General features: G+C 51.9%; 1 protein-coding gene across 3 annotated transcripts in view; it reads right to left on the bottom strand.

Moving 5' to 3' along the window:
* dqx1 (DEAQ box RNA-dependent ATPase 1) overlaps positions 1 to 13,334 on the bottom strand; it is a 112,132-nt gene that overhangs the window by 39,322 nt on the left and 59,476 nt on the right. For all 3 annotated transcript variants that reach the window (XM_078405804.1, XM_078405877.1, XM_078405954.1), the window contains exon 6: positions 9,016 to 9,115. In XM_078405804.1, coding sequence (XP_078261930.1) covers positions 9,016 to 9,115 — 100 coding nt within the window. The remainder of the gene's footprint in view (positions 1 to 9,015; positions 9,116 to 13,334) is intronic.

The raw sequence follows: 13,334 nt of genomic DNA, 5'->3' as shown, positions 1-13,334 counted from the left end.
GTCGACACATAAGACAATTAAACACTCTTGACTCTTCAATGCTCTGTAAGACTTTGATTAGGCCACATTTGGAGTATTGCATGACCATTGGGTGGCGCCAGCAATGGCTGCCTCACCAACAGTCTGTTTGTCCTTTCGTTTGTTGTTCTTTAGTATGTGTTAAATGGATGTTTTAGTGTTCTTTAGCTTGTTTTATGTGGGGGGTGGTGGAAGCCTTTTTCAATCTCTTACCTTGACGGAGATGCGATTTATTTCCATATCGTATCTCCGTCCCTACTGCGGCCAAACATCGAGGAGTTCGCGGCCTTTCCTGGAGACCGACGTTGGGAGCTCCAATGCCAGGAGGCTGCAGGACTTACCATCGTGGAGCTTGCGATCCCTGTCGGGGATCAACTTTGGAGCTCCAACCGCGGGAGCCTGCGGACTTTAACATCGTGGAGCTCGCGGTCTCTGGTTAGAGACTGCCTTCGGGAGCTCCAAGCCACAGGAGCTTCGACGGCCCCGACGCGGGGACTTCGATCGCCCCGACCGCAGGAGAATAAAGAGGAGGAGGATTAGACTTTATTGCCTTCCATCACAGCGAGGAATGTGGGGAATCCGCTGTGGTGGATATTTATGTTAACTTCTATGTAGTTGTGTGTTTAGTTGCTTTTTGTTAGTATGGCCGCATGCTAATTCGGGTTTCACTGTACCTTAATTGGTACGTGTGAAAATAAACTGACCTTTGACCTTTCCGCTTAACCCATTACAGGAAGCACATGCTTTGGAGAGGGTACAGAGGAGGTTCACCAGAATGCTGCCTGGATTAGAGGGTTTCAGCTACAAGGTTGGATAAACGTGGGTTGTTTTCTCTGGAAGCTCAGAGGTTGAGGAGAGACTCGATGGAAGTAAATAAAATCATGTGGCATAGATAAGGTAGACAGTCAGAACCTTTTTTCCTGGGGTGGAAATGTCCAACATTAGTGGATGGCACTGTGGTGCAGCAGTACAGTTGCTGCCTTATAGCGCCAGGGACCAGTTCTCCACGTGGGTTTTCTCCGGGATCTCCGGTTAACTCCCACACTCCAAAGACGTACAGGTTTGTAAGTTATTTTTCCATTGGAGACCGTTCTTTTTTTTTAATGTATGTTAGTGCAGTCCACAAGTTGTGACCACACTGCCGATCACAGCGCCGCCTGCAGGTGGGGGCTTCTACAAAGCAGTGACATGTATTTCTTTAACGGTCAGCCTCCTCATTTTATCAGTGGGCAATCCTGAAGCCACTGCGGTTTATGTTGAAATTCCGGCGGCATTTCCACCTTGGCACTCCCCCAACTTCGAAGAAACCTCGTAAGAAAAAAAGATTTAGCCTCAACAGGATGTGGATCAGGTTGTTAAGGCTGCAGTTAACATTCACCTGAACTGTGTTGACCGCAAGGTTTGGCTTGATCTCTTTAGGAAGCGAAGAGGACCACTTTTACAGCATGTGACTGTGCACAGACAAGACAGAAAAATGCAGGTTGTAGAGGAAGGAATTGCAAATGCTGGTTTACACTGAAGATAGACATAAAAAGCTGGAGTAACTTAGCGGGTCAGGCAACATTTCTGGAGAAAAGAAATAAATGACATTTCTGGTTGAGACCCTTCTTCAGATTGATTATAGATTTGACCTGAAACTTCACCTATTTCTTTTTTCCAGAGATGCTGCCTGGTCCGCTGAGGTACTCCAGCATTTTGTGCCTATCTTCAGTGCAGTCTGAAGAAGGGTTTCGACCCGAAACATCACCTATTCCTTTTCTCAGCAGCACCCTCTGGAGGACATGGATAGATTACTTTTTATTCACAAAATGCTGGAGTAACTCAGCAGGTCAGGCAGCATCTCGGGAGAGAAGGAATGGGTGACGTTTCGGGTCGAGACCCTTCTTCAGACTCTTACTTTTCGGGTTCTCCAGTGTCACCTATTTACGTTTTCCAGAGATGCTGCCTGACCTGCTGAGTTACTCCAGCACTTTGTGCTCTTTTTTTGTGTGTTAACTGGCATCTGCAGTTCCTGTTTCTCCTTTTTTGAATGCTCCACTGCAAAATCTCCTCAAGGTATGCCTACTTTGAAGAAGCTCTCCTCTTCTCAGCATTCCGGCAGTCTGGAGTAGGGTCTCGACCTGAAACGTCAACTATCCATGTTCTCCAGAGATACTGCCTGACCTGCTGAGTTACTCTGGCAATTTGTGCCCTTTTGTATATTAACCAGCATCTGCAGTTCCTTGTTAATACAGCCATTATTTTAGTGTTGGCTCAAAAACCTATTGAATTCAGTTCCACCACTTTAATATATTAAACGTTAGGCTGTAAGTCCTTATTTGTTCAACTTATTTTCCCTTTCTATCCTTTTCCACTTCCAGCTGAGTATTCTGTCATGATTCACTGCCCAAACAAGAGCCATCTCCCTCACTATTTAAGTTCATGTTATTGGTTCAGAATTAGGCCATTCGGCTCATCGAGTCTACTCCGCCATTCAATCATGGCTGATTTACATTTCCCCCTCAACCCAATTCTCTTGCCTTCTCCCCATAACCTTTGACACCCTTACTTATCTAGAACATGTCAACTTCCGTTTTAAAAATATCCATTGACGGCCTCCACAGCTGACTGTGGCAATGAACTCCACAGATGCACCACTCTCTGACTAACGAAATTCCTCCTTATCTCCTTTCTAAAAGTACATCCTTTTACTCTGAGGTTGTGCCCTCTGGTGCTAGACTCTCCCACGAGTGGAAACATCTTCCCCACATCCACTCTATCCAGGGTATTGTTCAGGAGGGTACTACAGATCCTGGCTTTACACCAAAGATAGACCCAAAATGCTGGAGAAACCCAGCGGGACAGGCAGCACCTCTGGATAGAACGAATGGGTGATGTTTCGGGTCGAGACCCTTCTTCAGACTGAGAGTCAGGGGAGAGGGAGACACAGAGATATGGAAGGGTAAGGTGTGAAAATGAGAGAACAAAGTTCAAGGAAAGTGTAGAATATATCATTGTTAGCTCGGGGAAGATGACAATGAGGCATACAGAGGTAAAATTTAATCAAGAAGGCAGTCAGACTGGTCGGAGAACTAGGATGGGGGAGGGATGGAGAGAGCGGGAAAGCAGTCTCCAAGTTGTGAGCACACTGCCGACCACAGTGCCTGCCTGCAGGTGGGGGCTTCTACAACCAAATGACGTGTATTTCTTTAACGTTCTGCATCCTCATTTTATCGGTGGGCAATCCTGAAGCCACTGCGGTTTATGTTGAAATTCTGGTGGCATTTCCACCTTGGCACTCCCCCAACTTCGAAGAAACCTCTTAAGAAAAAAGATTTTGCCTTAACAGGATGTGGGTCAGGTTGTCAAGGCTGCAGTAAAAGTTCACCAGAGGTGTGGTGACCGCAAGGTTTGGCTTGAGCTCTTCGGGAAGCGCAGAGGACCACTTTTACAGTACGTGATTGATCACACAGACAAGACAGAATGAATGGCGGTTTAGTTTAGAGATACAGCATGGAAACAGGTCCTTCGGCCCACCGAGTCCGCACCGTCCTATGACCAAACCATACACGAACCAGTTCTATCCTACACACTAGGGACAATTCACAGAATTCAATTAAACTACAAACCTGTACGTCTTTGGAGTGTGGGAGGAAACCCGAGCTCCCGGAGAAAACCCACGCAGGTCATGGGGAGAACGTACAAACTCCATATAGACAGCACACAATAGACAATAGGTGCAGGAGGAGGCCATTCGGCCCTTCGAGTCAGCACCACCATCAATGTGATCATGGCTGATCATTCTCAATCAGTACCCCGTTCCTGCCTTCTCCCCATACCCCCTGATTCCGCTATCCTTAAGAGCTCTATCTAGCTCTCTCTTGAATGCATTCAGAGACTTGGCCTCCACTGCCTTCTGAGGCAGAGAATTCCACAGATTCACAACTCTCTGATTGAAAAAGTTTTTCCTCATCTCCGTTCTAAATGGCCTGCCCCTTATTCTTAAACTGTGGCCCCAGGTTCTGGACTCCCCCAACATTGGGAACATGTTTCCTGCCTCTAACGTGTCCAACCCCTTAATAATCCTATCGTAGTCAGGATCGAACCCAGGTCTCTGGCGCAGTACGGTTGCCACTTTACCGCTGAGCCACTGTGCCACCCCTAAATTGCACGTCTCCAGATGTGAATCCAGCCAATTTCGCTGTCGAACTATTATTCTGGTGTTGACTGGAGAAGGTGTTGAAAGTTCCATAACTTTGATAGATGAAACTCTAGATGGTTTGTTCTTTCGTATATAAGCCTTTCATATGTTTATTCTTTCATATATAAGTGCAACTTCCTCTGTCTTTCTTCTCTTTTCCATTTCTAATTGCGTATTCTGTCACGATTCATTGCCCTGAAACATGACACCTTCCTTCTTCGCTAAATAAGTGAAAGGCACTTTTATCCGATGAATACGCCTGGCAATGGCAAAGTCATATCCAAGAGTCTCGACCCGAAACGTCGCCTGTCCATGTTCTCCAGAGATGTTGCATGAACCGCTGAGTTACTCCAGCACTTTGCTCCGATGTAATGTCCGAGGTGTTCCAAGTTCCGACATGAAAATATCACCAACAATTGGCGGCACGGTGGCACAGCGGTAAAGTTGCTGCCTTACAGCGCCAGACCCGGGTTCCATCCTGACCACGGAGTTTGTACGTTCTCCCCAAGACCAGCGTGGGTTTTCTCCAGTTTCCCCGCACACTCCAAAGACGTACTAGTTTGTGGGCCATTGTCTTGGTAAAATTGTAGATTGTCCCCCAGTGTGTGTAGGGTCGTGTTCAGGTGCGGGGATCGTGGGTCAGAGTGGACTCAGTGGGCTAAAGGTCTATTTCCATGGTGTATCTCTAAACTAAACTAAACTAAACTAAAATAAGACTAATTTGCCTGGCCCAATTGCACGGATGCTGCAACCAAGTAAGGTCACCAACACCGCCATATCTTCAGAAGGCCAATGGGAATTCAGCACTTCTCCAATCACTCTGACCAATTTCTCGATGTACCCCAGAAAGCTTCCTATCTGGATGCAACAGAGCTTGGTATAGCAATAGCTCTGCCCAAGACCGCAAGAAACTGCAGAGTTGTTCACCCAGACTAGTCCACGCCCAGTCCAATGTCATGCAAACCAGTCTCTCCAATTACATCAACTACGGTTCACGTTGCCTCGGGAAAGCAGCCAACATAATCAAGGATCACTCGCAAACCAGTCACTCTCTCACCTCCACTCTCCCGCCGGGCAGAAAATACAAAAACTTGCAGGTGCGTACCATCAGATTCAAGCACAATTTCTCCCCTGCTTCCATCAGACTCACTTGCTTATCAAAAACCCTCCTTGCTTGTTTACTTTAGTTTAGCGATACAGCCCGCAAACAGGCCTTTCGGCCCACCGAGCCTGCGCCGACCAGCAATCCCCATAACGCTAGCACTATCCGACACACTAGGGGCAGCTTACAATTTCGTCCTGAAACGTTGCCTAGCCATGTTCTTCAGAGATTCGGCCTGATCCGCTGAGTTACTCCAGCAGTTTGTGTTCCTTTGTGTAAACCAGCATCTGCGGTTCCTTGTTTAATACATCTTGAACAGACCTCTCATATGCGAGGAATCAATTTCCAACCTCCCAATTGTAGCAGCCACGTGCGTATTTTTTACCTGCACTTTCTCTCGAGCCATCATGCTACATTCTGCACTCTGTTTACCTTCTCTATTGCACCACCTGATGTACTCATGCAGCGTATGAGTGCCCGGTTAGCATACAAAATGGAAGTTTTAGACAATGCGCAATAGACAAAAGACAATAGGTACAGGAGTAGGACATTCGGCCCTTCGAGCCAGCACCGCCATTCAGTGTGATTATGGCTGATCATTCACAATCAGTACCCCGTTCCTGCCCTCTCCCCATACCCCCTGACTCCGCTATTATTAAGAGCTCTATCTAACTCTCTCTTGAAAGCATCCAGAGAATTGGCCTCCACTGCGTTCTGAGGCAGTAAATCCCACTGTATTTTGGTACATGTGACAATAGCAAAGCAATACATAAACCAATACTACTACCAAATGAAGAGCACTGAGTCAGGGTGACAACAAAAATGAACAAGTTCTAAAATTCCTGAATTATGAATCACAGGTCAATTTTACTATGTTACGTTACCACAGAACTTCTCTTTTCATTCCAGTTGTCTTACCAGATTGAATAGAGCCAAAACACAATAGTCATAGTGTTATAATAAGCCACTGTAGTCAAAGAGTTGTACACCACAGAAATAGAATCTCACAGTGTGGGACCATGCCCTTTGGCCCAACTTGCCCACACCAGCCAACATGTCCCATCTACACTAGTCCCACCTGTCTGCGTTTGGCCATTGGGCCGCTGATTTTTTCATCCATCTGCATTAATCCCATTTGCCCTCACTAGGTCCATATCCTTCAAGGCGTTGCCCATCTAAATGTCATAAGGTCATAAGTGATAGGAGTAGAATTAGGCCAGTCGGCTCATCGAGTCTACTCCACCATTCAATCATGGCTGATCTATCTCTCCCTCCGAACCCCATTCTCCTGCCTTCCCCCCTTAATCTCTGACACCTGTACTAATTAAGAATCTATTTTTCTCTGCAACTCCCTGGTCCACTCGTCCCTTCCCACCCAAACCACCCCCCTCCCCAGGTACCTTCCCCTGCAACCGCATAAGAAGCAACATCTGTCGCTACACCTCCTCCCTCCACTCTGTCCAGGGACCCTGACAGTCCTTCCAGGTTAGGCAGAGGTTCACTTGCACCTCCTCCAATCTCATCTACTGTATCCGTTGTTCAAGATGTGGACTCTTATACATCGGCGAGACCAAACGCAGACTGGGCGATCGTTTCGCGGAACACCTTCGCTCAGACCGCTTGAACCAACCTGATCTCCTGGTTGCTGGACACTTTAATTCTCCTTCCCATTCCCACACAGACCTTTCGGTCTCCTCCATTGTCAGAGAGAGGCTAAACGCAAATTGGAGGAACAGCATCTCATATTTCCAGCCCAGTGGTATGAATATTGATTTCTCTCACTTCAGGTAGCCCCGGCATTCCTTCTCTCTCTATCCCTGCCCCACCCAAGTCACACCAGCTTCTCACTTTCACCCTACAAACAGCTTACAATGGCCTGTTTCCTTTATCATCATTACTTTTTTGCATATTTCATAGAAACATCGAATCATAGAAAATAGGTGCAGGAGGCGGCCATTTGGCCCTTTGAGCCAGCACCGCCATTCATTGTGATCATGGCTGATCGTCCACAATCAATAACCCATGCCTGCCTTCTCCCCATATCCCTTGATTCCACTAGCCCCTAGAGCTCTATCTAACTCTCTCTTAAATCCATCCAGTGATTTGGCTTCCACTGCCCTCTGTGGCAGAGAATTCCACAAATTCACAACTCTCTGGGTGAAAAAGTTTTTCCTCACCTCAGTTTTAAATGGCCTCCCCTTTATTCTAAGACTGTGGCCCCTGGTTCTGGACGCCCCCAACATTGGGAACATTTTTCCTGCATCTAGCTTGTCCAGTCCTTTTATAATTTTATATGTTTCTATAAGATCCCCTCTCATCCTTCTAAACTCCAGTGAATACAAGCCTAGTCTAACATCGCCCGGCGCGGCTCGGCCGCGGGACTTTTCATCGCTGGTGCGGCTCGGCCGCTGGACTTAACATCGCCCGGTGCGGCTTGGCTGCGGGGCCTTCATCGCCCGGTGCGGCTCGGCCGCGGGGCCTTCCATCGCCCGGTGCGGCTTGGCCGCGGGGCCTTCCATCGCCCGGTGCGGCTCGGCCGCGGGGCCTTCCATCGCCCGGTGCGGCTTGGCCGCGGGGCCTTCCATCGCCCGGTGCGGCTCGGCCGCGGGGCCTAACATCGCCCGGTGTGTCTCGGCCGCGGGACTTAGCTGCGCACGGCTCGGTCGCGGGGCCTTCCATCGCCCGGTTCGACCGCGAGACGTCTCAGCGCCCGGTGCGATTCGGCCGCGGGGACTTCCATCCCCTTGCGGGGACTGTGCGGGTCGGTCTGGGACGAGCTGTCTGTCCGTGGGCGTGGGGAAGAGAGTGGAAGTTTTGTTGCCTCCATCACAGTGAGGGGTGTTTGGAGTCACTGTGATGGACGTTTGTGTTGGGGTCATGTGTCTTGTGTTCTTTTTTGTGTGTGACTGCTATGTAGTTTCGTTCGGTACCTTGGTACCGAATGACAAATAAAGCTCTGTTGAACTGTTGAACTGTTGTTTTCAATCTTTCCTCATATGACAGTCCCGCCATCCCAGGGATCAATCTCGTGAACCTACGCCGCACTGCCTCAATTACAAGGATGTCCTTCCTCAAATTAGGAGACCAAAACTGTACACAATACTCCAGATGTGGTCTTACCGGGGCCCTATACAACTGCAGAAGAACCGCTTTACTCCTATACTGAAATCCTCTTGTTATGAAGGCCAACATTCCATTAGCTTTCTTCACTGCCTGCTGTACCTGCACGCCAACTTTCAGTGACTGGTGTACAAGGACACCCAGGTCTCGCTGCACCTCCCCCTTACCTAACCTAACTCCATTGAGATAATAAAAATGTCATTCATTGTTATCTCTCCACATCACCATCTATATCTCTCGTTTCCCTTATCCCTAACCAGCCTGAAGAAGGGTCTCGACCCGAAACGTCACCCATTCCTTCTCTCCAGAGATGCTGCCTGTCCCGCAGTTACCCCGGCTTTTTGTGTCTATCCCTTATCATGTATCTGTACACAGTAATTGGCTCGATTATAATCATGTATTGTCTTTCCACTGACTGGTTAGGACACAACAAAAGCTTTTCACTGTACCTCGATACCAGTGACAATAAACTAAACTGAACTGAAGAATTCTGACTGTTTCCAAACATGGTTGATGCATTTGTACCGACAATACAGACAGTTCACACATTAGTAACTGGGCGGATGAGCATTTTAACTGGTGTGTGTTTTCTTACCTGGGCAGGTGTGACCTAGTCTCTGGCACCTCAGCTCAGCCTGGCTCTTGCTAATAGGTTGAATAACCTGAGAATCAGCCCGAATGCGAGGATTATATACCTGAGAGAGGACACAAAAAAATATGAGGAAGATGTAGTGGGCCAAAATAACGACAAGTAGGCAAGGTTAACGAAAGCGTGTTTACTGTATCTCTGGAACTCCAAAAGGGAATGAGAGTCATGCGGTCCTTGACCTTTATACTCCCGGCCGAAGTCCGCCTCCTTGGCTCGACCCATTCCCGTGCCGAGGGGTCGTGAGTGGTATGGCCCGACCCTCGGGAGCCGCCACAGGACCCCCCCCCAGAACCAGAGGCACGAAGCGCACCGGTGGTCGCACTAGTCGACCGAACCGTGTACGGTACCCGTCCGACGGGGGGTCTGGCGGGGGCTCAGCTGAAGGGACAACCGGGGGGGCTGGCGGGGGCAGAGAAGGGGGTACAAATACCGGTCGAGATGAGGGGATCGGCGGGTGCGGTGTTGGAAGCACTTGTAAAGGGGGGCGCCCGCACGGCCGAGGCTGTGCAACCCGCACCGGCTGGTCAATGTCCAAGTGCGCTGGCTTGAGGCGATTAATTGACACGGCCTCCGGTCGGCCCCCCATGTCCAACACAAAAGTTGTCTCACCGTGCTTCAGCACATTGAAAGGGCCCTCATAAGGTCTCTGAAGCTGTGCTCGATGGGCGTCGCGGCGGAGAAAAACGTAGGCACAATCTCGAAGGGCCAATGGGACGTGCGGGTGGAACGTCCCATGGTGAGACGTAGGGACGGGTGCCAGTTTTCCCACTCGCTCACGAAGGCGCTGTAGGGTGGACGAGGACGGTTCCTGCTGCCCCGGCGATGAGGGCACGAACTCCCCGGGCACGGTGAGCGGCGACCCGTAGACGAGCTCGGCTGATGACGTTGCGAGGTCCTCCTTGGGTGCCGTCCGGATGCCTAATAAGACCCACGGCAGTGCGTCCATCCAATCGGGGCCGGAGAGTCGTGCCTTCAACGCAGCCTTGAGCTGCCGGTGGAACCTCTCCACCAGGCCGTTAGCCTGCGGATGGTAGGCCGTGGTGTGGTGAAGCCGAAACCCTAACAGCTCAGCCATGGCTGACCACAACTCAGAGGTGAACTGTGGTCCCCGGTCTGATGTAAGGTCCACCGGCACCCCAAAGCGTGCGATCCAATTTGCGGCCAACGCTCGAGCACACGTGGCCGTGGACGTGTCGGTCAATGGTATGGCCTCTGGCCACCGGGTGAACCTGTCAACCACCGTGAGGAGGTGAGTAATGCCCCTCGAAGTCGGGAGGGGACCCACAATGTCCACGTGCAGGTGGTCAAATCGGCGGTTTGGCAGACCGATTTGCTGGAGAGGCGCCCGGACGTGGCGCTGGATCTTCGCCGTCTGGCACGCGACGCAGGTGCGGGCCCAATTGCCAACCTGCTTGCGGAGACCGTGCCACATGAACCGTGTGGCCACCAGTGCGACTGTCGTCCGGATGGATGGGTGAGCCAACCGGTGGATTACATCGCCTGCGCCAGGCAGCAGGCACGATGGGGCGTGGTTGGCCCAATGACACGTCGCTCCATTGGGGCCGAGAGGGACATCCTCAAGGCGGAGGCCGGAGATGGCAGTCCGGTAGGCGGGTATCTCGTCGTCCACCAGTTGAGCCACCGCCAGGGCTGAATAGTCAATGCCAGGCGCCACATCCAAAACCACCTCGACGGCGGGGCGCGACAACGCGTCGGCCACCCGGTTTTCTTTCCCCTCCACGAAACGGATGGAGGTTGTGTACTCTGAAATGTACGCCAACTGACGCTGTTGTCGGGCGGACCACGGGTCTGCAACCTTCGTGAAGGCGAAAGTTAGTGGCTTGTGGTCCGTAAATGCTGTGAACGGACGTCCCTCCAGAAAGTAGCGGAAGTGACGTACCGCCTGGTACAGGGCCAGGAGATCGCGGTCAAACGCACTATACTTCTTCTGGGCGCTGGTAAGGTGTCGGCTGAAAAAGGCCAGGGGACACCAACCCCTGTCTGTCAGTTGTTCCAGCACGGCGCCGATAGCTACCTCTGATGCGTCCACTGTAAGGGCCGTCGGGGCATTTTCCCATGGGTGGACGAGCAGCACAGCCCGAGCCAGGGCCTCCTTTGCGCCATCGAAAGCCGTCGCCGCCTCATCGAGCCACGCAATGTCCTTACGTCCGCTTGCCAGAAGATGATACAGCGGCTCCATGATGTGGGCCGCAGATGGCAAAAAACGGTGGTAAAAAGCCACCATGCCCACGAATTCCTGCAGGCCACGTAACGAGAAGGGACGGGGAAACCGGCGGATGGCCTCAACTTTGTCCGGCAGAGGAACCGCACCCTGCGAAGCCACGCGGTGGCCGAGGAAATCGATGGTTTCCACGCCGAACTGGCACTTGGCGATGTTCATAGCCAAGCCGTGCTCACTCAGCCTTTGAAACAGCTGTCGAAGGTGGGCACAGTGCTGCTTCCGCGAGCGGCTGGCTATCAATATGTCATCGAGGTACACAAATATGAAGCCCAGCCCACGACACACGCCATCCATCAGGCGCTGAAATGCCTGCGCCGCGTTTTTGAGGCCGAATGGCATGCGCACGAACTCATACAGGCCAAACGGTGTGATGATCGCCGTCTTTGGTACGTCGTCCAGATTGACGGGGATCTGGTTGTAACCCCGCACCAGATCCACTTTGGAGAATACAGTAGCCCCGGCGAGGTGGGCGTTGAAATCCTGAATGTGGGGTACGGGGTATCGGTCCGCCGAGGTAGCGGCGTTCAGTCGCCGATAATCCCCGCAAGGCCGCCAGCCACCGCTTGCCTTGGGGACCATGTGAAGTGGGGACGCCCATGGACTGTTCGATCCCCAAGGATTCCATGTCGCGGAATTCCTGCCGCGCCAGACGCAATTTATCCGGCGGGAGTCGGCGCGCTCGTGCGTGGAGGGGTGGGCCGGTCGTGACGATGAAATGCACCACCCCATGCTTGGGGTTTGACGTACGAAATTGCGGCGCCGTGATGTCCGGGAATTCCGCCAGGATTCGAGCATAGGTGGATTCGACCGATGACAGCGGTCGAGCAACAGGACAGACCAACCCTAATGTAATGGGCTGCATTGTTGCACTGTGGACCAATTGCTGCCTCCTGACATCCACCAGGAGGGAATGCGCCCGCAAAAAGTCCGCCCCGAGCAACGGTTGTGAGACGTCGGCCACGGTGAACTGCCAAGTAAAGTGGCAAGAACCGAAGGTGATCTTCACCGTGCGCACGCCATAGGTGCGAATGCTGGTTCCATTCGCAGCGGTGAGGGCGGAACCGCGCTTCCCAGAATGAATGTCCTGCATCGAAGGAGGCAGCACGCTCAACTCTGCCCCGGTATCCACAAGAAAACGATTACCCGAAACCCGATCCCAAGCAAAAAGGCGGTGAATCTGGCCGGCCGCCGCGGGGTCTACTGGCAGCCGGCCACAGCGTTTCCCGGATACGCACATGGCAGGCGGCATCGTCGGGCTGCAGCACCCCAGCGCTGGTGGTAATAACACCAGTTCTTAACCAAGGTGTTGTCTGAAGCCTGCTGTCGTTGAAAAGCAGGTGCAGTACCTGCGGCTGCCGCCTGGGGAGCCCGTGCAGGCCTCCGGGGCGCAGGTTTGACTCCTTCCACAGCCGCCCCTCCCGACCAGGCTATTTCGGGCGCTGCCGGAGTGACGCGCAGCGTCATGACGTCATCACTGCGCGCCGCCCAAAGGGCGTCTGCACGCCTGCCGAGGGCCTGGAGATCATCAAAAGGCCCTTCACTGAGCTGCATGCGAATGTCGGACGGCAGTAAGTGGAGAAATACATAGTCAAAAAGAAGGCAAGGTTTGTGACCGTCCAGCAACGCGAGCATGTCACTAAGCAGCGCGGATGGGCGCCGGTCGCCCAGGGGAGGCATTTGGAGGATTCTTTTAGCCCGCTCCATTCTCGGGAGCCGATAAGTTTCCAGCAATAGATCTTTAAGCGCCTTGTATTTACCTTGGGTCGGTAGGTCGGCGAGGAACTCGGTTACCCGCTGGACCGTGTCCTGGTCCAGGGCTCCAACCAGGTAGAAAAACCGTGTATCATCCGACCGGATGGATTTGAGCTGGAAATATACCTCAGCTTGCTGGAACCAGACGTGGGGTCGGTGGGTCCAAAAGGTAGGGAGGGCTACAGAAATTGCCTCGATAGCCGGTGTAGCGCCCTCGGACAGCGAGGCGAAGGCTGAGCCCCATGTCTTGTCCATTTTTCTATAATGGACC

The sequence above is a fragment of the Rhinoraja longicauda genome, chromosome 1 (genome assembly GCF_053455715.1).
Source record: "Rhinoraja longicauda isolate Sanriku21f chromosome 1, sRhiLon1.1, whole genome shotgun sequence".
NCBI classification, from domain to species: Eukaryota; Metazoa; Chordata; class Chondrichthyes; order Rajiformes; family Arhynchobatidae; genus Rhinoraja; species Rhinoraja longicauda.
This window is presented reverse-complemented; position numbering and strand designations above follow the sequence as displayed.